The sequence below is a fragment of the Anarhichas minor genome, unplaced genomic scaffold (genome assembly GCF_050575085.1).
Source record: "Anarhichas minor isolate MPS153535 unplaced genomic scaffold, ASM5057508v1 ptg000017l, whole genome shotgun sequence".
NCBI lineage: Eukaryota > Metazoa > Chordata > Actinopteri > Perciformes > Anarhichadidae > Anarhichas > Anarhichas minor.
In genome coordinates this window covers 14,898,352-14,925,282 of record NW_027466463.1, presented here as the reverse complement: position 1 = coordinate 14,925,282, position 26,931 = coordinate 14,898,352, and the positions used below count along the sequence as shown (strand labels likewise).

The window sequence follows — 26,931 nt, the reverse complement described above, 5'->3', positions numbered from 1 at the left end:
AGGGACAATCCAGATGAGGAACACTATACAATCTAGAGATGTATAGGCCTAATCTGCTCTGAGAAGAGATCAAATCATGAAGTAAAAGCTCCCGGATTTGTCCTATAGTTAAATAATATCTAGCCTGTTCAGTGAACAGATGAGGCTTTGGGAAGCAAAGGCCAAATCAATAAATGCATGATTTGTTATGCTGTAATATTCATACAACTGTATTACTGTAAACACTGTTTGCTACATCTTCCATGCTCATGAACAGTGGTTCACAATTTTTTTTTCATGGTGCGGACATGAATTGTGATCAGTTTAATCACAATATTCGGAAAGTAAGTGGAGCGAAGTACTCAGATATTTTACTTCACTAAAAGTAGCAATACTGCAGTGTAGAAATACTTCAAAGTAAAATCCTGCATTCAAAACTTTATTTAAGTGATAGTTCAAAAGTATTTCTATTACAATATACATTACCAAAAGTAAAAGTACTCACTATACAGAATGGCCCATTTCAAAAACATAAATATTATATTATTGGATTATAATTAGTAATGCCAAATGTGTGCATCACTTTGATGTTGCAGCTGGTAAATATTGGGCTAATTGTAACTATATTATATACTGCTGGGTAGCTTAAAGGCACAGTTCACCCCAAATCTAAAATACATATTTTCCTCTTACCTGTAGTGCTCTTTATCAGTCTAAAACTGCTTTGTTGTGAGTTACCTATAGTTTTGGGGATATCGGTTGTAGAGATGTCTACCTTTTCTCGAATACAGGACGAGATGGCCCCAAGAAATGACATTTGAAAAACACAACAGCTATGTCTCCTTCCAGAAATCATCACCCAGTTACTTAAAATAATCCACAGACCTTTTTGTGTGCAGTTCTGCTCACAACAAGATCTATAACAATATAATCATAACATATTAGTTGATTTATACTTTGCATTGATAAGCTCACTCAACTAAAGCTGTCAGATAAATGCAGTGGAGTAAAAAGTACAATATTTCCTCTGAACTGTGGTGGAGTAGATACACTTAAGTACAAATACCTCAAATGTGTACTTAAGTAGCAACACAGTAGCCTATTTGAGCAAATGTACCTAGTTCCACCCTGTGCTGAGGAAGTATATCTTACAATAGTTTTCGTAATGGGAATTAAAGCGGCGCGAGCCCAGGTGCGTCTACAAACAAAGCCCCGCCTACGTTTACCTTAAATGTCCATTGCACGGAAATATGATTGGCACAGAGCTACAGCTGCTTGAACGGTGAGACATGGCGGAGTTAGTAGGTTGACACAGGGAGAGAGAGAGGGAGGCTCTTGAAGAGTTTTTATTTTTTTTTACACTTTTCAACATGTCGAAAGAACTTGATTTCAGGACGACAATGTCTTCGCAACGTGTGCGGAGCGGAACTTAAAAAAAGGCAGAGGCGTCCTCTTTTTGGTCGGGAAGGACGGAGCTTCGGTTGGGAAAATGTGTTGTCATCTTCGCGCAGTCAACAGCCTTGGGCAACAAATATGGCTACTTCTTGTGTATCCTTCAATTCGGGTTGAAAACCGTCCCGACTGGGTCGAGTGGGATAGTTTCGGCGAGTTACGACAGTAGTGCGAAGTGAAGTTTGACTACCAGCAACGTAAAGCCGCTGGGGTTTGTCCCGAAGCTGATTTTTGGTTGAACCCGAAGCGGAGCGATACAGAGATGGAGCCCAAGCATAAAGAGTTGTTGGAGAAATGTTACCAGAACTTGGTGGAGTCGATAACAGACGCGGACCGAGTTGTGGATGTTTTGGCTCACTGCAGGACCCTCAGCCAGTCTGAACGCTACGAGCTGGGACACAACTGCTCCACCAACTCGGAAAAAGTGGACCTTCTCCTGAAGATACTCATAAGCAAGGACAGAGACCATTTCGCAGAGTTTTGCACGGCCCTGGAGAAGACGCACCCTCACCTGCACGCTGTGCTGCTGAATGGCACCGGACCAGTGGATCACACGACTGGTAAGAAGCAGAATATCTTGACGCACAACAGTGAAGCAGTGCATTGTCGTGCTTAACGAAAGGGCATTTAACAAAAACAAAAAAAGTAGATTAGTAAGGAAGCATGTGTAGCTTTTATGTGTGGTGTGTTTAGATGACTTGTGTCCTTTTTTATTTTGGGAATGGTCCAGCCTGGTTTCGATCCTGCTCTGGCCATGATCTAACTGCCATTAGGGGTATTGACCATATGACAACTTGATGAAGGGCATGGCTTTTCCTTTGGGCAATAAAGAGAGAGAGGGAGAGGGGGCTTCACTATCATGTGACCTGATGCTTATTTACACTCTCACTACTGTGTGTGTGTGTGTGTGTATCAATAACCCACTATGAAAGTCAAATGAATGACTGAAGAATTAAATGTGTTAATGTACACAATGACTTACTGTAGAGTGAGAACATAAAGTGTAGATTTTTTTTCGTCCAAAACTAACAACTAACTGCAACTAACAATACATTTTATTATCTACGAATTACTTATTTTAATGATGTCTGGTCTATAAAATGCCAGAAGATATACTAGTATAAAAACTCATCACAAGTCCCAGAGCCAGAGTTGTGCTCAAATTGCTTGTCGGGCTGCAACTAATAATAATTTATTAGCAATTTAGTCTGCTGATTAATTTCATGATTTAATCGTTTGCTTTATGATATGTGAGGAATACTGAAAAAAAAAAATGTATTTACAATATTTTTTTTAATACATGCACAATTGCACACAGGTATAGTTCCTATTCAGCACATCTGCTGCACATTTTGCATTTCAAAAGCAATATTTGCATTGCTAGTTAGTTTATTCACGCACTGCGTTTGTACTCGGCGAGTTGTTAATTATGCATTTATTCTGTCATTATTTATGAGAGCACTGCAGCTGCAGAGTGAGTCTATTTTTCTAAGCTTTTACATTTTTGCGCTGCATTTCACGCCCGTGCACCGAGTCTGAAGCTGAAGTACTGATAGGCTTTCTGCTGCTGTAGAGGGTTGCGCACATGAACATGATTTGGGCTGCTCTGCGTAGCCTGCAGCTCCCTGTTGGTAGTCACACAGGACACAAATGGGCTGAGCTGCTTTTTGCTACTGGGCAGACAGGTTCCTCCACTGCACAGCCAAAAAACAGTAGCTAGTTACAGCCTATGTGTTCACAGCTGGCTGATCTAGCTGCTCCCCAGTTACCTACAATCCCAGAGGGTGAGAGAGCTAGATCATCTTTGAAATCCAAACAACGTTAATGAGTGAGAGCTTCGTTAGGTAGCCCCAGCAGGCACTCTAAAATACACTAACAACAGAGAGGCTGAATGTAGCCCAATGACATGAGCCGTAAGATTTCCACTGTGATGTGAATATTGTTTGTTTTCAATAAACCGATGTCTTGTAGTTTTATACAACTATAGCTTCAGGGCTGGAAACCTTTTGTTTACAGATTGTTCTCACCTTTTCTGGAGGAACAATAACATGACGGCAACAAATCACAAGGGTGTGTATCACGGCTGACGTGTTCACTTCGCTGCAAAATAAGACTGGCTGTCAAAGAGTACGAGAGTTCAAATCTCTTTATACAAGAGTCTGCAGCCACGCTAGCGACTCTGGGGTTGTAATGTTCATGTTATGGAAATCCAAACTGAAAAACCAAAGTTTGACTTGATAATGGAGCTGGTTGAAAGTCAGGAAGTTCACAAAGATAATTAATGTCTGCACCAGATTCCACGTTGGTTGCTGTTGAGACATTTCACACTCTGAACCACAACGATCAATTGTCTCTGCACCAAACTTCATCGCAATGCAATAGTTGTTCAGCGAGAGTCTAATTTTACACACTAAGGTCTGTTTACAGGTCTTGTGGCGCACTACTGCATATGTGAAAACTGTTGTGTCACGTCTCCTGTGGCTCCAGAGGGGGTTGCATGAAATCTGACAAACTGCCCCACAGACATCTCTTTAAAACATTACAGTAGGAAAAGCACAGGTGTGAATGATGGCTGAATTATGTGCAATGTAAATAATTAATTTGCATGTGAACATCGAGTTAATATAACTTCAGAAATGTAACACTAGAGGCTTGTTTATCTCTACTTGAATCGCCCCCGACATGAATTCGCATATTTTATGACTTCCTGAAAATAGATGCCAGAAGGACACTTGTTGTTGGATCAATACAGAAGGAAGCGTGACCTCGTGGACTTGCACAATTTTAACAAGTTAAAACTTCCTGTAGAGCCGTTAGGCACAGATGCAATTTTTAGATGATATCAGCTCTCTGTGCTCCTGTTTTCCGCTTTGAGATGACTGTTTTAACGTAGGTCAGAATGTGCACAGAATGTGCACAGAGTTTGCTGTGACTTTAAGACAAGAGATCAACTGCGATGAGATACTTGGGTGGTGAGGGTCGGACCGCAGCGAGGTCCCTGAGTCACATGACTTCCACACGGGCAGAAGAAGTGAGTGAGCTATGACACAGTGAACCTTGCCCATTGAGACACTGTCTGCTCCAACAGAGTCATGGGAAATTTAAGCTAGAGGGAGAACAAAGGGAGCTTGATCCATGGGATGCCACGGATCCTGAGGCACATCAGTTCTTTTCTTTTTTTCTTTCAGTCCTTTGCTGGGAAAAAGAGGGGTGAGCCATGTTAGCCGGGCTCCTTCCAGTCTTAATCAAACTCCAAGTCTCCTTTAGCTAGTGGGAACTCATCCTACCAGGGATTGATTTAGAGTACTGCGACGTGGGTAAATAGAGTCGTTTGTCATGCTCCCGCTCCCAGTCGAGCGCTAGACTCTACATCAGGGGTGGAAGTTGCTGATTTAACTGAACTGTAAGCTGCTCCTCCCACAGCCAATTCAGATCTCAGTAAATGTCCACTGCTGGCTGTTTGATCACATGTGCAGTCTGTTAAACATCTCTTTTTTTTTTTTCTGACGCACTTAAAAGGTGGAGAATGTGTGGAGGTGCTTACTAGATCCACATTTGATGAAAGGAGCACAAAAGGAACAGTTGGGAGTCAACAAAACATTAATATACTACAATGTTGACGATCTGTTCATTGTTTAAGTTGATCAAACATTTTGGTTTCATCCGCTAAAATTTGAGGATTTACTATTTTCTTCACTTTTTGGTTCTGGAAAATTGTGATGGGTTATTTATACTGTTTCTGACATTTTATAGTTTAAATTATGTGTAAAATTTCAAACTCTAGCACAATCGATGCAGGATTTGTTTTGCAGCCGATACCAATATTTGAGACTTCCAATAACAATACATCATCAATGGGCTTTTAAAATTTTTTTTTTAGACATGAACACTTAACATACATGTTATGATAGATTATTTGTAGTGACTTTAATTTAATAATCGCAAAAAATAATCCGTGATGACTTTTTTTTTTTAAGTTTTTAAATTTTTTTTTTTTGCTTCAGTCTTTTCAGGAATTACTTTTTCTTTTCTTCAAATAACATGATCTTCTCCATAATACTTACTGACAGTGTTTTACTGAGGCTTCCTTTCTGTACAGTGAATTATGAATCACTGTCGGCTATGAAAGAAGGGTCTTTCACAGGGGGGGGACGTTGTGATGTTGTCAGATGAGATAAAAGGAGAAGCTCTGAGGCTGCAGCCTCTTTGGGGCCCTGGCTAGTCAGTATTCAAGCTCCCTGTCCAACTGATAATTAGCCACACTCTGCTGTCAGCCCACAGCGCCGTCATCCCAAGTTGGGGAAAGTCCCACCTTATTATGCCTCCAGCCGGCCTTTTTTTTTTTTTCTTCAGTAAAGGCCCCCCGAATGTAACCCAAGCTCCACAGCCTCGCTGTACCACACAATGCTGGAGATAATCATCTGACTATAATGCAGACACGGTCAAGTACACTCACAACTGACTTTAATGTTTTGTTTTGCCTCGCAGGGTCCACTTACAGCATCTTGTCCACCATGCCGTCTGACTCGGAAAGCAGCAGCTCTCTCAGCAGCTTAGGTGAGTGTGGCGCTCATGGTGGTGTTCAGGGGTAGAAATGTCAGAAAGAAAAACATCATCTTCCTGCGGGGAGAAAAAAAATAAGGATGTTTTATGGTTTGTGAGAAAGTTTTTGTCAAAGAGTAGTCGGTCATTGCTGCCTGTTTAGACGCTGAGCACATGCAAGTGATTACACAGATGTGAGAAGGATTTAGAAAACCTCTATATATATATATATATATACACACACACACACACAGACTTGTTGTATTTAGTCATTCTCTGAGGGAGAGGATTTGACTGGTCAATGCCACCGAAAGGGAAACAGAGCTTTGATTTGTATCAGTGGAGGGATTCCTGTGAAATGTATTTATAAGTCCTGAGGTTAATGAGTACAACAATGAGGGAGAATTTTGGCTGCAATGATTAAAAATGATAACGTAAGATAAGGTGTTGTTTTGTGTGTGTGTGTGTGTGTGTAGAGTTGTGGTCCAGTAGCTGCAACAAAGAGCTCTTGCTTGTGATTAGTTAATATTTACACAACGTAAGTTCAGTCTGAGGATCTCGAGTCTTGCCAGTAAACTAGTCTTTTTCATTTTGTTTTTCGAGCCTGCACGTTTTCAGTAAAAACTCAAAAGAGAAAGAACATGGACTATAGTTTTGTGAAAGCAGTTTGTGTGACGCCAGTTGTTTGTACACTTTAATCTATTCTCTTGATTGCGCGTTGAAGAGAAACATATGGAGCTGCACAAAAGCCCCCATCGTTTGAGCTTTACAAATGCCACATGCCACGAGTGACATGCTGACTCACGCAGGTACGCCCGGTCAAGCCTCCTCCCCTCCGCCCGCCCACATGGACAGCCACCAGGTCAACGAGAAGATGGAGACGGTTCTGTTCCAGCTGAGACACGTGACCCGTGAGAGGGACGAACTGCGCAAACGTCTGGCTCTCTCGTCACCCGGAACCACCTTCGATGACTGCAGGTACTGTTCTGATCTCATGCACCTCACTGCCTGTTTTCCAAAACAAACATTGACAGAAAAGCGCAGTGATCCTTAGTATACCTGCACTCTGTGAATAGAGGCATTTTGCCTAGTTCAGCTTTTTGAAAGCAACAAAGAGACGAGTGAAGTAAGATCTTATGTAACGCAAAGTTGTTTTAAGATGTGCTCAACTCTTTAAAACAAGAGGGTAGCATAGAATTTTAATGATGCCTCTATTCCCTTGTGTTCCCATGAGCACAAAGTTTGTATGATGCGTCTCTCATCCTTTCATGTGGCGTCTTAAAAATCGTGATGCATTCAAATCGAGTTTTGTCTCCCTTCTTTCCCTCTCCGTGAAATAGACCAAACTCAAAAGCGGGTCACGACTACGAGCGTCTGAAGCTGCAGTGCATGAAAGCGATGGCAGACCTGCAATCCCTGCAGAACCAGCACAGCACCACCCTGAAGAGGTGCGAGGAGGCTGTGAAGAAAGTAGACTTCTACCAGTAAGTGGAAAGCCCTACTACAGGGCCGTTCTGTAAATTTTTCAACAGCCGGAGCATTTGTGCTCTATGCATTCACGCTCAGCCTGCAGGGTTTTAGCTGGTATTCAGTTCTCCCTCTGACATATTCGCAACAGATTGCGTTGAACAGATTTTACTTCTGCGAGAGTAATCGGGATGAAGCCTTTATGAGTTGAGCCATGGAAAAAATCCTCACAGCCCCTCATCAATTTCATTTAATCTTTGTGATTGTTTAAAAAAACAAAGAAAAGACAGTTTTTATTGTCTTCTCAGCAGCGTAAATCCTGAGTCGTCATTTCAAACCAACGGTTGAGAGCAGAGACTGAATTACTTCCCCGTAGGCAATACCCCCTTCTTGAAAAGGTCGTGCCAAAGCATTCTCTGTAATCATCATCTGAACCCTGTGTGGCATGGCACGGCATCTGTGCCATGAGGATAATGCTACCAACACAGCATTTGTTGACCTGTGAAATAAGCCGTGCCGAGTCGATGTGCAAGGGAGGCTGGTCCGCTTGTGTGATTTAATGATGCCATACTGTCTCCAAAGTGTAGGGAGCCAACATCTGGCCCCTAAATGCAAACCAGCAGAGGACAGATTATTGCCATTTTAAGCCGCTCCTTCTGGGCCCTGTTTGCGCATCAGAGAAAGTCTGTATTCATTACTGTCCTTTCCGCCTCTGCACTTATCCATTCACACTAAACACATTGTACTAATATCAATAAGTCCCTTCACACGCACTGTAGGCTAGCATTGGCACTCAGTAATTCTGGAGGATACGATGGCTGTACTGTTACCAGTTAAACGGTGTTTGCACTGTTTATACTAGCATACAACTAATTGGCATGTCTCTCTAAGTTGCCTGAAATCGTTTGATATTACGATAATAGTCAATATTGACCATGGAACTATTTTACCTAAATACCTAAGTGAGGTCCTAAATAATGCATAACAACCAGGGTGCATCAGGGAGTAGCTTTAGACTACAAACGGCTACCTAGAAACCCAGAGTGTCTATGGTTGTAGCGTGTTTTTTATTTATCTCATCAGATTTTCAATTAAGGTGGGAAATAAAGCAGGTAATGAGCAGCAGTCATCAAAAGACACGTAACTTCAAGTCAATATCTTGGCATGAATGTGAGCAGAACAAGGGAAAGAGTGTTGCTAAAATGATTAGTTAATTGAAAGGAAATAACCGTAATGACAAGCAATTTGTATAATTATTTAATCATTTGAGTAGGTTATCAAAATTTAAATGCCACCATTTTGTCCAGTTCCAGCTCTTCTAAAGTGCTGTTTTTACATCACCTTGGATGTGCTGGGCATTTTTCTATTTACATCTTTTTTTTTTTTGACATTCTGTAGAGCAAACAATGCATCTAAAAAAAAATCCTATTATATGCAAAATAACCATTAGTTGAGTATTTGTTGGTCTGTGTCTCATAAGGCATAAATCCTATTGTTTTTTTGTGCTGTAATGCTGATTTTAAAACGCGGCTGGCAGTGTCCACGGCCTGATGCTACTAGCTGTGGTCTCTCCTCAGTACGCTGCACAGCCGTCTGGTGAGCGAGCAGGCCCAGCTGAAAGAGGAGCTGGAGGCGGTGAGACAGGACAACATCCAGCTGGTCAGGGAGCACAACCACGTGAAGCAGGCCTGCGAGGAGCTGAGGAGGCTGCATGACGACGACCAGAGAGAGGTGGCTGAAATGAGGCTGCTGCACCAGCAGGTACATACGATCTGCATACACTCATTTCAATACCCGACTGCCCTTGAGATTCAATCATTTGGATCTTGACATTTGAGACAGAAATCAATGAGTTTCTCTCCCGCTGACCAAGACGACGTCATTCAGAGAAACGGGGTCAGACATGCTCGTACTCCATCGATCAAAACATTCTTTCAAATCAGACAAATGACTTAACGTGCATCTTTTACTGTTTCACCGTCGGACATATTGTCTGACTGCAGTCAGAAGGCCAGATCATTAAATATAACCATTGGGGGGAATGTCTTGCATGGCTCTTTGATAGCATGGATACATGCCTCCTTAACCTCAGAGCTCATGTCATCATTAGGTAAACTAATGTTCAGCGTCAAGTATCTCGGTGATGTCAGTCCAAAGTCAACCTTTTATTGTGTAATGTTTAGATGCCAGTCACGTAAAAGCTATCTGGACGTGTATGTGTAGGACTTGGATTAGATGTAGGCCTGGTCTGGACCAAATGATGCAGTGTTGCTTTTAAGTTTGAGAGCAAAACAAGGGATGTAAACATGATATCATATTGACCTACAGGCTTCTCAGTCATTGAGCAGTCTTCTGATGAATCAGGCAAAGTCCTGCAGTCTAGTGCTGATATGCTTGTGTGTGTATACATGGTTACTGAATTATCCCGCCTAGTTATATAGATTGCTTCCTGTCGCCTAGACAGTGTAGTGTTAACAAAGGTCCCCGACTGAACTTTGGACATTGTAGTTATGTTAACCACTATACCACCAGAACGGCCAAGAATGGCTTCCTTGACTGTTGCTGTGATCAGCACGTGGATTGAATAAATGCACACATGATAGTTTAGCTTATGAATTTACGCTACTATCAAATATCTTCTTCTCTCCTTGGTCTTAGTGCAGTTGTTTGGTAGCTAGCTTTCAGAACAGACTAAACAAACAGAACCAAACAGGCAAATGTCCCATTGTACCCCTCTAATTCAGTACGAATGAATGATGTCATTTCCAGGTGATGAGAGAGGGGTCATCTGATGTCCTCGGCAAGCTTTATGACACAACTGTTGACAAGTTGGAGTCTGTGAAGAGCGACTACGAGGCTCTGAGGAAGCGCTACAACGACAAGACGGCCGGTCACAACGCAGACCTCAGTCGTCTGGACCAGGCTGAGGAGGAGAACCACCAGCTGCAGAAACAGCTGGATATGCTGCTGAAGCAGAGAGATGCTGCCATCCACTATCAGCAGCAGTACTCCTCGTCTATAAGAAGGTAAAGCCGGAAATATCACAGACACACACAACCAGCAGCTCTTGGAGCCCCACACACACACACACACACACACACACACACACACACACACACACACACACACTAAGCAACTGTAAAAAGTCTAATGATTAACAGCAGTTGCAGCAAACTTTGCTTTAAACTCAGTACTTGAGCCAAGGTCAGATCTGCACAGTGCTTAAAACATTCTTAATCCAAGGCAGATAAAGCTTTGCCGTTGGGCAGATGCTTTCCCATTTTAACTTTTCATTTATGATGATGAGATTGCAAGCTTGGTCACTTGCTGTTTTGTGCCTGTCTTTGTTTCTAGTAGTTTTGTTTTAACTTGTTGTTGTTTTTTTTTAGCACAACTCAGAAAATGTACAAATGCAAAGGGTGACTATTTATACAGAGCAGTAAAACCCATTTTCATTCCCGATGTGGTGCAGGTTTGACAACACACAGCAAGAACTGTCCAAAGCCACAGCCCAGAACAAGGAGCTGCAGCGAGAGATGGACCGGCTGCAGTCGGAGGCGACCCGGCAGAAGACCCAGCAGCTCAAGGCGGTGAAGGACAGCGAGAAATACAGGGAGGAGCGGGACTCTGTGATCAACGAGTACCGCCTGATCATGAGCGAGCGAGATCAGGTGATCAAAGAGGTGGACAGGCTTCAGACTGGGCTGGAGATGGCAGAGGCGAAGCTGAAGAACACTTCCTCAGAGAGACGGGTGGCCAGCGAAGAGCTAGAGGCTCTCCGACAGGTAACGGCCGAATCAAAGGGTCCGTAGATTTAAATTGGGTTAAATTTGTTGTTGAATCATATCTGCATAACACGTTCATTTCATGATGATTGCTTCAAATTTCCAAGGGTACTTAACGAAGAATGACTTATTGCATGGTCGATTGTTGTTAAGCTGGTCATAGCTGCGGTCATCATTCATTTTGGCAACACCCGGAGATTATTTAGGCTAGCCGAATAGCAATCTTGTGTCTTCATCGGTATTGAAAGGCTACAGTCCAGTATGAGTCATCAAGCCAATAATGAAAACTCAAAACAAACGCAACAAATTGACCTCTTTAAAAAAAGAATAAAACCTCTTTTGTAATCCTCAGGTTTTCACCTAATAGGAAATCTGTTAGTAGCACCTCTTTTGTTCAGTGAGATAAGATAAGATTTTATTGATCGAGTTCCACAGCGGCACAAGAACCAGGACAAAGAAGTAGGTAAACATAAGTAAGGGGAACAATACAAAGTAGAACTACATTAGAAGAAGAAAAAACCACTATGTATCGACGTGACTTCAGAAAGTTTAGAGTTTTTACTCCCTTTTGATCTCTATCGTCCACTTGTGATATGATTTTGTGCTATTTCAAGGAGCTGGCCTCAGCACTGGTGGACAGGGACCGGGCCATCTGTGAAAAGAACGAGCTGCTGGAGAAATGCTGCCTCGAAGTGAAGGACAAGGCCGAGGCCCAGAAAGAGCTGAGCCAGGCCTGCAAGGACATGGAGACGGTGCGCGAGGAGAGGGACGTGGCCCGCAAGGAGAGGACGGAGGCCATCGTCCAGAGGGACCAGCTGCTGCGAGAGTATTACCAGGCCAGACAGGTAGCCAGACAGACGGGAGATTTATCATTACAAATGGAGGGATTGATTTATCCCCCTGGCAATAATCCCTTCATCCCATCTCATATAGTCGTCGTAAATGGGTTTTTTTTTTTCCCGCAGCTGGCAGGTTTCCACACACCGATTTTATTGAGAAACTGTGCATCACCCATCGCACTTGGTTGCGGTGTGATCAGATTAATTGCAATGAAAGTCCTGAGATTCCTGCATTAGGAAATTACCAACAATTCCAGTAAAAAGGCTCCTCCTCCTCAAAGTGCACAAGAGAGCTGCACTGCATCAGAAATAGATAATTAAGCCAAACCGTACAATAGTCTAATGAATTAATTTAGCTGTGGACTTAATTAATGCTCTTACTATACTTGGCAGCCTCCCTGCTGTACAGTTATTTAGAGCAGTGCAAATGTCGGGATGAAAACATCCTCAACTGGAGCAAAAAATATTTGTGCTGCGAAAAAGTATGAAGTTTTACAAACTGTAAAATGATCAAATCTACTTTTAAAATGTGTCTACACAGCTCAATATTAGATGTAAAGCATCCTGCCGCTCACATCCTGTGTACAGTCCTACATCGACTTTCATCAATGTACATGTCCTTCAACTCCTCCAGAAACAAGACTCTGCCACTCTGGACATGGAACGAGCCAGCAAGGAGATCGATATCCTGAGGAAGCAGTACGAGGCCATCTCTCAGGAGCTGAAAGAGGCCGTGCAAGAGGCCGAGGTAGCCAAGTGCCGACGAGACTGGGCTTTTCAGGAGAGGGACAAGATCGTGGCAGAGAGGGAGAGCATACGGTAAGGAACGGGTTCAGAAGATGCTTGTTTGATTTATGAAAAGATGTCGCGTTTACGTTGCATATTAGTGAAGATTCTTAGACTCGGACCAAAATAAATTTGTTTACATTTGGTCTGTTGCTGATTTTTGTTGTTGTGTGCATCTGTCAGCACGCTATGTGACAACCTGAGACGAGAGCGGGACAGAGCCGTGAGTGATCTGGCAGATGCTCTGAGGAATCTGGATGACACAAGGAAGCAGAAGAATGACACTGCACGGGAACTCAAAGAACTAAAGTGAGTCATTCCTCCTCATTTCATGCACTGTGTTTAGCTTTAAGCTTTGCATTTTATTATTCAAGTAACTACTGTTGTCAATTCATGAAGTTTCTACTTGTGTCAGAGTCGGTGCTCCTCTTGTTTTGGGGATCCATCATGATTTCATACCAGATCTTTTGCGCCACCCAGTGGAGGAAGTATGTCACTAAATGACTTCTAAAGGGGACTGTACTTATCATGTTATGTGCCCTGCAGAGAAAAGATGGAGGACCAGTTGGAAAAGGAAGCAAGGTTTCGTCAGCTGATGGTTCACAGTTCACATGATTCAGCCATCGACACGGACTCGATGGAGTGGGAGACGGAAGTTGTAGAATTTGAGAAGCACAGAGTAAGAACCACTGTGTATTTACTGAAACGCAAGAAGAGAATATGACAAGATTCACTTTTGTAAACTGTATTATGTGTTGTCATATTCAGGATATGGATTTGAAAGCGCTGGGGTTTGATATCGCTGAAGGGGTAAATGATCCTTATTTACCAGGAGATTGTGGCATATTTGTCAGTAAGGTGGATAAAGGAAGTATTGCTGAAGGAAGATTAAGGTAAATGTCTCGTTGCTTTCCCGCTTCAGTAATTGCAGCAAATTATAGTTTTGGTTACGAAAAATGCAGTGTTTATTTAGATAACATATTGTCTAAAGTAAGGAAATTGTTTTTATGGCCTTACTTTCTTTTGGTGACTTTCACTGACTATCACTGTGGTTCCTTCTGTGCAGGGTGAACGATTGGTTGTTGAAAATGAATGATGTGGACCTGACCAATAAGGATAGGAAACAGGTGATCAAAGCGGTGCTGAGCGGCGAGGGAGTGATCAATCTGGTGGTACGCAGAAGGAAGTCACTAGGAGGACGAATCATCACTCCGATCCAGATGAACCTGGCTGGACACACAGGTCCGCTTCAAGCTCCAATCAACAAATAAACTTTTCTGTTAACATACAACTAATCACATTAAGTAGTTATTAATGTGTTTTTTTTAATACTACAAATGTAATGGTGAAAGTATTTTTTTTATTTTTTTTTGCTTTTATGTTTTTTGAAGATTGATAGAACTGTCTCACAGGATTTATGATTGGTTTCTCTGTCTCTCACCTCTCAGACGGTGGCATCGGTCTGGAAAGTGGAGTGTTTGTTGCCACTTTGACTCCAGGCAGTCCAGCTGCCAGAGACTGCGCTCTTACTGTTGGGGATCGACTGTTGGCTGTGAGTATGCTGTCAAACAACCTGTCAAGAGACATGACAAGAGATGAAGCCCATTTGATGCCATGTGGGCAGAGATGTTTGCCTCTTGTGCCCTCTACTGGCCACAGGTGTATTCACTAATATACTAATTCTTTAAAGTTGACACAATACATTTATCTTCACAGTATTGGTAGTTGGTATACAGGAAACCTATGTATTTTACCGTTTTGTACCAGGAAAGGATACAAGGAGTTTGTCAATTAATGTCAATCAAACTACAACATCGAATAGCTGTCAGACTTAGAAAAAGCAAAGTGTATGTTCAAGATGTTATTCTTCTCGTCCATCTAACAGCGCACTCAATAATCAAGCAGATTTCCTAGTATTCTGTCATCTTTGAGAATAGTTGGTGAAAGAAACAAAGTATTTTTACACACATACTTACGCAAACTTTGTAATTCCCTCAACCATGCTTTGGCTAGCGTAATGATGGATACTATGTTGTATTTGAAGCTGTAACTACTGACATTTCTTCTGATCTTGTCCTCTACAGATCAATGGCATTGCACTCGATAACAAGTCGCTTTCTGAATGCGAGTCTCTGCTGAGGAACTGCTGTGATTCTCTCAGCATCTCCCTCATGAAGGTGAAGTCTTCAGACCTACACACACACTTGTATGCTTTTAATTTATTGTTATAGTAAAGTGAAATAAGCGTTGCTTTACATCCCTTCCTCTACAGTTCCTACCACAGAGCTATTCTGGCCAAAGTTTATTTGAAGGTTTGAGAGACTCAGAAAAGATCTCTCGGCTCCATCCCTGTGAGATCCACGCCAGGATCTGCAGGAACTCCAAGCACAACTGCTCCACACAGACAGACATTTGCAGCTGTGACTTGGGCAGCAGAGGGGACGAAGCGTGTAAGGGTACAGGTGACTCTTTGGACAGCAGCAGCAACTCTCACTGCCACCACAAGCCTTTTTCCAACAGCTCCCTGCATTCCCGCTCCCTTTCCACCTCCCACAGTCCCTCAGAGCCCCACCCAGACTTCTGCTACAGGAGGCCGGAGCTCCACCATCGCCCCTTCACCTTCACCCCCGTGCTGTCTGACTGCAGCTCTCCCGAAACAGCTTTGGACCGAGTGCAAAGCTCATCAGCGAAGCCCGGTGGAGGCACGTGGCCTAAAGTCCTAACTGAAGCTTCTATTCCTGAGTGTGCCCCGCTCTCAATATACAAGAAGGTCAAACAGAGGAAGTCCATCTTTGAAGTGAGCGCTTTCAGGAGGCCCGAAACGTCTCTTTCTCAGTTGCCCAAGCACTCGCCGCCGAACTCAATATCTGAATCCGCTCAGACCCCTCCCACCCCGCCAGCCAGGAGCGACTCGTTCAGGTTCAAACATCGCCAGCAGAACAGCTCGGCATCCGACTCCACAATTACCACCAGCACTTCACCAACCACCCCGGCTCAGGCTACAAGCCCACAGGACCGTGGAGAGACGGGGGACCAGCTCTATTACACCAACGCTCCTCCAGGAGAGACCAAGAAACCTGCCGAGGAGGAGGGGCCTCGACACAGAGCGGAGGAGCGGCAGAAGAGGAGGTACCGGCCAAGATCGGCACCTGCACTGCGGCGAAATGTTACTCCATTATACATCCCTGCCCCCATGCAGGTAATTAAGATACTGTCCTTATCTGATCTGGCATTCTTGTTAATGTGTGTGTGGATTTCTATATTTTACAGATGAATTGATGAATGTTTGCTTCTTGCAGGTACAGAGTTTCTCCAACGACGAGCACTCCCCAGAGCCGATGGACTTGTTACGCTTCTCACCCATGCGTTCCAATCGGTACAGCATGACCTTTGTACCTCCCAGCTACGGCAGCGTCACGTCACGTAAGTCATTTGAACAACTTCGCCTGTTTTGCTTTTCGTAGGACGGTAATGTAATGTGACCATACCTTTTTTTTCTTCTCATCACACGGCTGACATGGTGAACCTTAGTCTGATCTTTATATCAGATCCTGTTCTATGTGTTCCTCCAGACCCAGCACAGCGAGGTTTAGCCCCGTGTCCCGCAGTGACGGCTGTGATGAGGAACCCAGTGTACACCGCCTGGAGCCACGAGATCCAGACCAACAACTGTCCTCCGGCTCCCAGCTCAGGGGTCCACACACATTCACACACAAGGTGTTAACATCTGCCTGTTTTTTAAATTTTTTATTTTCCACACTTTGTCACAGCAGACATTTTGACATGTAATAGAAGATATTGTGACATGCCACAATGTTGTTATTAGTAATGCCTGGGTTTTTCCTACTGTGTTCTTTATTATAAATGAATATCTTTGAGTTTTGGACTGCTGGTTGGAAAAAAAAAAACGGGACATTTGAGGACACTCGCTTGGGCTCTGGGAACGTGTAACAATATATATATATATATATATTTTTATTTATTTTTATTTTTTTTATTTTATTTTTTTTGACAATTTGATACTGAAAGTACTTTTTTCACATTCAGCATTGATTTATTAATTCCTCTGGTGCGCTTTTATTGTACCAAACCACAGAGTTTCCTCTGCCCCAGATCTCTTAAACAGGCATGTTGTGAATGACATCTTGCTCTGAGTTGAATGATTGACCGTGGGAGGACTTACTGAGGCCTTTTTCTCCACTTTTAGCCCCCAGCATCAAGGTTGCCTCAGCCTGGACCTCGGCCACAAGCGCACTGGAGACTTGACTGAGACGAGCTGCAGCCAACCACCACACAGCACCAACTCCCTGCCCTCCAGTGCCAGACTGGGTACGAATGCAGTCCTAGTTTTAGGCAAATCATTACTTGTATAATACGTCCTGTAAATACACTGTTATATATTTGCATGTTTAATGGTCAGTACACTCAAATTACACATTTTAAGATTTTTAATCAGTGGAGACTATCCTCACTAAAGAAATGACTCTGAAAAAGGGTAGCAGGATTGCTGTACATCACACAGGAAAGGCTCTCCATATTTTAAGAGTGAAGACGTCATCTAGCAACTAAACTGACTGTGAGCTGTACTGCACTCTGTCTGACTCAGCTCAGGAGAGACAGTGACTGATCGGCCACATCATACATTATCATTGTAGTCGTCCATCAGAGCAGTCTATTGCAGTGACGGGGGGAAAAAACGCTTACGACCTTCACTAAGCAATATCCTGAGGGAAACCTTGCAATCTGCACGACTTGATAACCACATAAACGAGTGAGACTTTTTTAATTTTCTGTTTCAGTGAACCTTTTAATGACTTTCTCTCTGTTTGCGGTGTTTAGGATCCTGCAGTACTTTACAGTTTAAGGCAGAACGCATTAAGATCCCTCCAACTCGTTTTCCGCGCTCCACTGGCTCTGACAAAGGTACGACGGAGTTTTGCAGCTACATCGTCTGATAACGAGCATCACAGCAGTACACGTCAAGTCTGCATTCATACCTTTCTCCTCTGCCACTCCAGGCTCCCTCTCGCATTCGGAGTGCAGCAGCCCGACACCTCCAATGTCCCCCGTCAACTTGGAGACATCTTCTTTCACTAGCAGCCAATCGCAGAGCTCCATTTCCACCCAGCCCAGGATATCAGTCAGCCCTGCTCCCGTTGGTGACAGGCGGAAGGATGGGTAGGCCAGCCTCTTGTCAGGGCTGCATTATTCAGCAGAACATTACCTGTTTTCCACCATTTGTCTGTACTTCTGTCTGCCTCATTGTAATGAAGTGCTTGTGAAGCAGTAAACACTGTGAGCCTCCATCCTCGCATCATTAGAACACAGACTCCCCATCTATCATTTTATCCTCATCTCTTTCCTCTCTGCTGCTGTTCATTACAACCTGAAATGTTTCCCCCCTGCTTTGTGTGATTTCTCTTTCTTTTCTCTCTCCATCTCCTTCTCAGATTTGTCTCTTATGTCACTTCTTCTGTCAGACTTCCACTGGCAGTTAAGCCCAAGTTCCTCTCTTTAAGAAGTTTGAGGTTTGTCCTGTGCTGCTTGTAGCACATATAATGCACTACCTGCAAGGCTGTGAGAGCACGGACATCAAGACCTACACACTGCAGATATATAATATAGCATTAGTTGAGATATGTATGCCTTTTTAAGTCATCAAATTTTTTCTTTTCTTATTTATTCAGAATGCTGTTGTATGATTGCATGACTTTGGTTTCTGAAATGCACTTGGCATGTCCCACATAGCTCCCATTTCTTATTAACTGAATGCTAGCAATGTACCTTTAACGAAATCTTCAGAAGCAAAACAGAGTTAAGTTGCATAGAAATCATTTTTAGTTGGAATTATATTAAGTTCATATCATTCAGAGTTGCATGTTGCAGCCTCCCTGCTGTCTTCATCGTTTCCCACAGATGTCGGTTGAAAAATGTAATCCTCTTCTTTTTGTTTTTCTCCCTGAAGGCCCTACTTGGAGGAGCCACGCAATGTGACAGTACAGAAAGGAGCAGAACCACTGGGGATCTCCATTGTGAGTGGAGAGAACGGGGGAGTATTTGTGTCCAAAGTGACAGCAGGCAGCATCGCACATCAAGCTTGTTTAGAGTACGGAGACCAACTCCTCGAGGTACAGCAGCTACCGCACTTCCACTAGATATCTAGCTGTGGTTTACTGTTTTCTTTCTGTGTCTGATGAGTCACCTCTGTTTCCAGTTTAATGGAATCAACCTTCGCAATGCCAACGAGCAGCAGGCGCGGCTGGTGATCGGGCAGCAATGTGACACAGTCACCATTTTGGCTCAGTATAATCCTCACATGTTTCAGCTGGGCAACCACTCTCGTTCGGGGTAAGAAGGCGAGGAGGAAAGAGCACCACAACAATCACTTACACAGATTGAGTGCATGCTTTTAAGGTCATCAAATTAACCATTCTGGCAAAAACAAAGCCTGTCAGTGCAGTGGCAGTGAAAGTTGTTCCAGTATAATGTGAGAACATGAATGGAATAGTTCTGCTACTCTACAACCATTATTAGCACACTGTTCACAGCAAACACATTATGAGTCACTTCCAAACAGACAACATAATGAAGTGGCAATATAACAAATCAGATGAGATCAAGCAACAAATGCAAACGTAACACAACGAGTTTATATTCAAAACACTGCAGTTGACACAATATATGCCACAACGTAACTACGCTCTATTTTGACTTAATTTCCAACACTCAATGAATAGCTTTTTATTTATTTGAAGTAATTTTGTGTCGAGTGGTAAAGATTTTGACTCCACTTCTGTTGTCCTTAGTTCTCGTATGGAGTCGCTCAGCAACCAGCCGACGAACCGCGACAGCGGAGCCACCACCCCGGACAACCACTGCACCGCAGACACTCTGAGTGAGCAGGACGAGGGCACCATTACGCCGCCGTCCAAACAGACGACTCCGGCCACCAGCCCTCAAAGCTCCTTTAGGTAGGACTGGAAACTATTTCGGCTACCGCAGATGCAGCTATTTTCATATTCGGTATACATTCCACTTGTGATAGTTTTATGACTCTGCTCCGGCGACCGACGTGGCCACCTGTACATATGTACGTCCGTCCCATTGATGTGAAGCCATATCTCAGGAACACCTTGAATGAATTTCATCAAATTTGGAAATTGGCAAAGTACAATGTCACTGTGAACTCTCAAAACTCATTTTGGGCCATAACTCAAAAATTAATATGCTAGTTATGACAATTTCACACAGTTTAATAGCTAAAAATGATTAAGTGATGATATTTTGAATTGCAAGTTGACTGCTTGGCAGAGGCAAACAACCACGAGGCGGTAATCCTAGTTTCCTGCTGTTGAATATTGCAGTAGCAAACAAATATAGGCTTTAAAGCTATTCGTAGGCGTTTTGGAGGTGGTATAGTGAAGGGACAGACGCATTCAAAGCTTGACTGTAAGGTTTTTCTTCAGGCTTCCTGGTTCCAGTACACGCTGGGCTGCAGAGCCTCGGCTGGTGAGGCTGAAGAGGATCCAGGTGGAGCTGGGAGTTCAGGTCTGTGGAGGAAACCTTTACGGCATCTTTGTGGAGAGTTTGGATGATGACAGTCCTGCTAAGAGTCCTGAAGGCCTGCTGCCTGGAGACTTGATATTGGAGGTATGTGCCAAAAATAATTTTAATCAACCAAGAATGTCATGTGCACAATATAAATTACTTGGACATTATTAGACCCAATGAGGGACTAACAACCTCTACATGCCCTGGTCTAGGAGTTCTGGCGTGGCTACCAACGTCACAGCTCAATACATTTGAAGCCACACAGTATTTAGTCTCGCCGAATGAGCAATCCACCTCGTTGATCATTTGTTTGTTTGAGCTGCCACCAAGCCAATCACTCCCTCTTCCTCCTCTCTCTAAAACAATGATCTAAAAGATGAGAATAAAGGGTACAAGATTTTTAAAAGTATTGTTGGATACGAATGCTGTTGAATGTGGAAATAAAGAAGCTCAACCCTTCCTAATTCATCAACTTTCTTGGTGGCTTTCCAGTTTGCATCTCCCAATGCAATGTTGGATGTGACGGCACCTGAGTCACTGTTGCTGAACAAAAGCACTCTATGGTTATACAAACAACTGCTCTCTTTTAGCAGATTCAGTACAACTCTATAAATGTCTTTTTTTGTGCATTGTTTGGCTTGCTTTTATTGAAAATGATGAGTCACTCTGTGTTGGCAGCCAAGCTCGGTGTCCTTTTGTCAACTATGTAATTGATGTTTTCAAACAGTACAACGGTATCTCCATGAAGAACAAAACTAAAGAAGAGGGTTACCTGGAAATGTTGAAACCAGCTGAAACGATCACATTTAAAGTCCAGAACTGCGTCGACAACCTGTCTGCGATCACAGAGTCCCCCGGAGACGGATTCTTCATAAGGTACTTCAACAGATCTTTGGATTTGTTTGAATAGTGAGAGTATTAGAGTATTAGTCATCGTAACCTCTGTAACATGATGTTTGGCCTTGCATAACGACCATAAATAATTTCTCATACCACGTTTTAAAGAGTTGTGCTTTGGGTTGAGACCTAATCTACGAAAGGGCTGAATCTTCAACGCAGAATCTTTCGAAAAAGCTTTTTTATGTTCATAATCGTCAGAATTTGTCTCTTGATGTCAGATCAGGTCAGAGGAATGTATTCGTCATAACTACTTCGTTGTTGATCTCTTGTCAGAGCACTTTATGAGCGGGTGGCAGAGGTAGAGCAGGAACTGAGCTTTAAGAAAGATGACATCCTGTATGTTGAAGATACACTACCAAATGGCAATTTTGGCTACTGGATGGCCTGGCAACTCGACGAGAATGCACAGAGGTTGGAAAAGGGGCAGATTCCAAGTAAATACATGTAAGTCCAGCCTAAGGTTTCCTTTTACAAACTAGAGGTTGTGTAATTACTGCTGTCAAGGATGTCATTTTGACTTATCTAGGCCTTTGTATTTGAATGATCACTTGCATATTCATCAAGGGTAGGTCACAGTTGAGTTGACTGTGCTGATATATCTCCATAAGGATGGACCAGGAGTTCTACAGAAGACACGGCACGGCCGATATGAAAGACGACAACGGCACCAGCAAGACTCTGTCGGCCGCTGCGCGGAGATCCTTCTTCCGCCGCCGGCTGAAACACAAACGCAGCGGATCAAAGGACGGGAAGGATCTGCTGACTCTGGACGCCATAAGCATAGATTCTTTACCCATTACAGAAGGTGAGAAATCATCTACTGAAGCAGCTTTATGAGAGATGCACAAGTTTCACAAATTAAAGTACTCATTGTAAAGAAGCGACAAACTTTATTTTGCTGTTGGTTAAAAATCTTACATCTCCAGTTAATGGCGTTCACGTCAGAATAACGTGAAGTGAAGAAAAAAGAATCTCCAAAACTTGACAACTTACACCAAAACAATCTAGATTGGTAAATGTCTCTAAATATGTATTTTTGATATATATATACTTTTTTCCAGAATCATGACTAGATTGAAATATATGGATGGATAATTCAAATGTCCTGTGTTATAGTGACTCCCGCTGGTTCAACATAACCTTTCCCAGGGCACACAAGTTCATAAGTGAGGTTATTGATTTTCTAATGAATAGTATTTCTGTATTGAACTGCTCAGACGGAGTCAGCCTGATGTACCAGAGGGTTCAGAGGGTGGAGTGCTCGTTCCCCAGACCGGTGCTGATCTTGGGTCCATTACTGGAGGCCAGTAAGGACATGTTGGTGAAGGAGGTTCCTGGCCAGTTCTGTCGCTGTCTGCCTGGTAAAGTCTGTTATTAGAGTTTATTTATTCATGAAGAATTTAACATGTCTGTCATTGTCATACTGCAGAGAAAGGTGTGACTAAGAGATGCATGGTTTACAAATTTAAATAATAAAATCAATTTAACAAGTAGAGGGAACTAAATCTGTTTGGATTATAACATTTTTCAAAATTGTGTTTACTTTCAGAGATAATGAAGGCGTCTCAGCAGGCAATAGAGCGCGGAGTAAAGGATTGTGTGTTCATCGACTACAAACGGAGGAGCGGCCATTTTGATGTGACAACTGTAGCTTCAATAAAAGAGATCACAGAGAAGGTAAATTCATCTCTGTGTATTAAACTTCATACGAGGACCATCACTGTGACATTCTTTCGTTTTATAGCTGCTAAGTTTGTGCACTACTGTCTTTATAACCTCGGGCTGCAAATATGAGATGCGTCCATCTAGATCTAAATGTATTTAACAACATACGTGCGCATCAGTATTCAAATGTAATATTTGTATATAATGCAATAAGGCTGCCATACTGCCGATTTGATCAAAATAAATCTGAAACCTTTGCGAAGTGTAAAACAAATATAAGTCATGTGGCATGTTTTTTTTTTGCAACATTGTGCTTTGAACCACACTCACCACCTCCCATTTCTCATGCAGTCCTTTGCTGTCATTTTCTCTCATAGGACTGTCACTGTTTACTTGACATTGCACCTCACGCCATCGAGCGTCTTCACAGCGTTCACATCTACCCGATCGTCATATTCATTCGCTACAAAAATGCCAAGCAGATAAAGTGAGTAATCCCGTGACTTGGAAGATGTTTGTTTCAGTGCTTTTTTTTGCTTATCTGAAGACCTATCGAGTCTATGTCAAGCGTGCCGTTATGTTTTGGTGCCACTGCTGTTTACCCAGTTTCAGTTTCAAGTTCAGATCCTTCAGTGAGATCCTGAGTCTTTCAACCAAGGCTTTTGTTTCTGGAGGCTGTTTATGCTGAGAAAATGTGATTTCTTACAGAAATATATCCCCAATATAATAACTATGAATGCACACAAGTCGTCAACAAACACTGTAGTTGCTGTAGCATCTGACTTAATTCTTTGTTGCTGTTAGCTTATTGGACATAATTAGGATTATTTGGCATAAGTTCTGTCCTTTCCCAGTCAAGAAGATGGATGTTAGAATGACTCAGCTACACATTTCTCCAGATGTTGTCAGTTCACCGTCCAGGAAATATAATTTTAGATTTCTCTCATTTTAATTTTCTTTCAATCAAAACAGGAAATTGACATCATGTTGCTTTCATAATCCTATTCATCTAGCAGACTCAACAAAAAGTAATTGATCAACCTGATTTATTCACAGTGTCAGTAGATGGGAGGATTGTGATATTCATGGGGAGATTAATTCTGCTGAGGCGAACAGTTTGTGATGACTTTGTAACAAACATCTTAGCTGTCTCTCAAAGCAATACCAGTGACACTAATAATTTTGCAACAAAAGGAACCAAATAGAATCATATTAACACATTATCTTTCTGACGAACACTGGACATTATTGCTTTGCTCTAACGATCTATCTTGTATTTGCTGCTGCAGATCCCCAATTTCTCCACAGGGATCTATTTGTTTATCAAATGTAATCTGATACCCTGAGACAGTAACTTGAGTCTTTAATCTACCTTAAAGTTAGCTTCTCTCATAGTTGTATTACAAATACATCCCATCAACGCTAATGTGACGTACAGGACGTAGGTTTACTTATTGAACCTATACTGATGTTTGAGGGACCTAATTATCTTTGGAGTGAACAGGCGCACACTCATAACTACACAAATAAAGACACACTCAGGTCTGGTAGAAACGGGCTTTCTCGGCCACACACACCCCCACAAAACTATGAAGTGGTGCAGCGGGCAAACATGGTGGAGAGCTTTTGCTGTCATCAGCTGAGTGCCAGCTGTCCAGGGAGAGCTCTCGGGGCCTGTGGCTCCGCTTTGTGGCGTGGGCGGCTAATACACTCGCTTCCCCCGTCCACCGCAGCAGCACACAAACGCACCTCCCACTGCCTGCCCGTGGCAGCGATTGATGGAAGCTCGAGCTTTTTCATGTTTGTTTTTATTTTTTTAATTTATTTTTTTATATATCTATCCTCTGGGAGGCAACAACAGACCAATATGTTGACTGCATACTGAGTGCCACAGAGAGATGAGTGGGATTTTAAAGTTGGTTCAGGGGCTCCCAGTGGATGAAGACTGGGGACTGGGTAGTCACTTGAATTCGTATTAGGACTGTGTGCAGATATAAAGTGAACCAGTTGGTGAGAAGAGTTTGCAGTAGAGAGATCTCATTTATATCATACTTGCTGAAGGTTAAATATTTATTACTTATATTAGTTATATAAAGGTAAATAAGACAAATTTTCTTTAATTTATTCACTTACTTAAAATTATGATATACACTGGATCAGTGTTTAGATGCATACACCTAAAATTGTATCCATATTACACACAACTAGCACCTCAGCATGCAGTCATGTCCTACAGATGCATTCTGCAGTTGTTGCAGTGCAAATTCTTTGTGGTTTATATTCAGCTTGCAAGCACACGAGCACAATAAATGTCGATAAATGGAAATGGAGATTTCTATGAGTGATTGGAGCAAACGGCTTCAAAGCGAAATAACAAGAACCTATTTAAAATAAAATGTATTTACTGCTTTTGACAAACTGACTCCTTCCACAGCTTGGTATTGCGCCGTGTTATGATTTTCAAGAATGTTGACAGGTGCTGATGTTTGTCTCTTCAGAGAGCAGAAGGACCCTTTGTACCTGCGGGATAAACTCTCTCAGAAACATTCCAAGGAGCAGTATGAGGCGGCACAGAAAACAGAGCAGGACTACAGCCGCTTCTTCACAGGTTGGTGGAAATCACTAGATTTTCTCTCTGATATACTGCAGAGAGTATAGATACAGGAAATACAGTAATGACAATAAACATTTTGAGCTTATAGAGACTAAACGAGGTACTAAATGTGTATATGATGTCATTTGATTGTCATTGCAGGGCTGAACACCAGTGTGTAGATAAAAGCTTATCTTTTTTAACCCTCATGTCACGGCAGACCGATTTTTAATTTGAGCAATTTTTAAAGCACTTTCAATACAAATAGAATACATCTCCATCATATAGACATTAAATCTCAGCAGCTGATCTCTCAAAACCAAACATCAAATAATAACCTTATCTAAGAGCAGTCCAGGTAAGTGGTATTTGGGTGAACTGGCCCTTTAAGGCAGAGTCTGCGACATAGAAAGGTGTATTTTACAGGAAAGCTCAGAATAAACAAATCCAGTTACAACAAGCTTTGCTAAAAAGTTTTTGATATTTTAATACAGTTTAGTTTAATCAATGTGACTCTACAACAGCACTGGAGGTCATCTGAGCTTTTTGGAGCACAATATCTCTGTAGTCTTTCGCAGATCAGACAAAGTTTTGGTATCTAGAGCAGCAGCCAGTCTGACACGCCCGACTGTCCAGCTGATTAATGACTCTATAAAAGAAGTAGATTTATGGGGAAGGGCTTTGGGAATGAACACATCCTCTCTAACAAGGAGAGGTGGCTGGCCAGCTTCTGCACACAAGAGAACTTGTAATTATCAGCAGTTATAAGGGGGGAAAGAGAGAGAGAAGTGAGCTTACCAGACCTTTGTAGCTGCTGGAGACTAGCAGCTCCAGGCTACATTAGCTGCTTCAAGCATTACACATGCAAAAGAACTGTTGTGGGTTGAGTTGCATTGTGGGTAATGTAGGCACCAAGTTTCACAAGGAAGAAGGCTGCATGAAATATAAAAGTTGATATCCGTTTTCTTTATTTATTTTTTTTAACTGTCCAAAATTTTGAAGACTGATTAATTGATAATGGAAAGAATCTCTAGTTTCAGCCAAATGCTTTAACACTTCTCATGTAAATATTTCTCCCCACCCTCACTGTGTTGCAGGTGTTGTCCAAGGAGGCAGCGTCGCCTTCATTTGCACTCAGATCATGACCATCGTGGAGCAGGAACAGAGTAAAGTCCTGTGGATTCCAGATGGAGCGCCGTAGAAATGTCACCTCTCACCGGTCCACCGCACATGACTCCAGAAACATTAGAGAAGATGTGATTTTTATTATTGCGGGATACACAGTGAATCGGTACAGCTAAAAGACATTATGGTAAACTCCATTGCTTTTTCACATACAGCATTATCCGCACTGATGACGATGATGATCATG

At 42.5% G+C, this 26,931-nt stretch overlaps 1 protein-coding gene across 1 annotated transcript; it reads left to right on the top strand.

The window, feature by feature from the left end:
- Positions 1-1,588: 1,588 nt before the first annotated feature.
- On the top strand, positions 1,589-26,908 carry LOC142951945 (disks large homolog 5-like). Its single transcript, XM_076093875.1, has 33 exons — positions 1,589-1,991; positions 5,920-5,988; positions 6,783-6,951; positions 7,314-7,457; positions 9,018-9,201; positions 10,210-10,466; positions 10,913-11,225; positions 11,840-12,070; positions 12,699-12,883; positions 13,034-13,159; positions 13,397-13,529; positions 13,619-13,743; positions 13,917-14,092; positions 14,299-14,402; positions 14,935-15,027; positions 15,123-16,049; positions 16,150-16,273; positions 16,423-16,567; positions 17,058-17,179; positions 17,690-17,773; positions 17,869-18,028; positions 18,816-18,978; positions 19,065-19,198; positions 19,657-19,821; positions 20,317-20,500; positions 21,129-21,277; positions 21,575-21,745; positions 21,910-22,106; positions 22,519-22,662; positions 22,851-22,978; positions 23,344-23,453; positions 25,465-25,574; positions 26,657-26,908. The coding sequence occupies exons 1-33, from the start codon at positions 1,694-1,696 to the stop codon at positions 26,758-26,760; spliced, it is 5,928 nt and encodes a 1,975-aa protein (XP_075949990.1). The 5' UTR covers positions 1,589-1,693; the 3' UTR covers positions 26,761-26,908.
- Positions 26,909-26,931: the final 23 nt, after the last annotated feature.

Coding starts and splice junctions, on each gene's coding strand:
- LOC142951945 (XM_076093875.1), top strand. CDS start 1,694: ATGGAGCCCAAGCATAAAGAGTTGTTGGAGAAATGTTACCAGAACTTG. Junction 17,180..17,689: donor GCCCTCCAGTGCCAGACTGG/GTACGAATGCAG, acceptor TGCGGTGTTTAG/GATCCTGCAGTACTTTACAG. Junction 18,029..18,815: donor GGTGACAGGCGGAAGGATGG/GTAGGCCAGCCT, acceptor TTCTCCCTGAAG/GCCCTACTTGGAGGAGCCAC.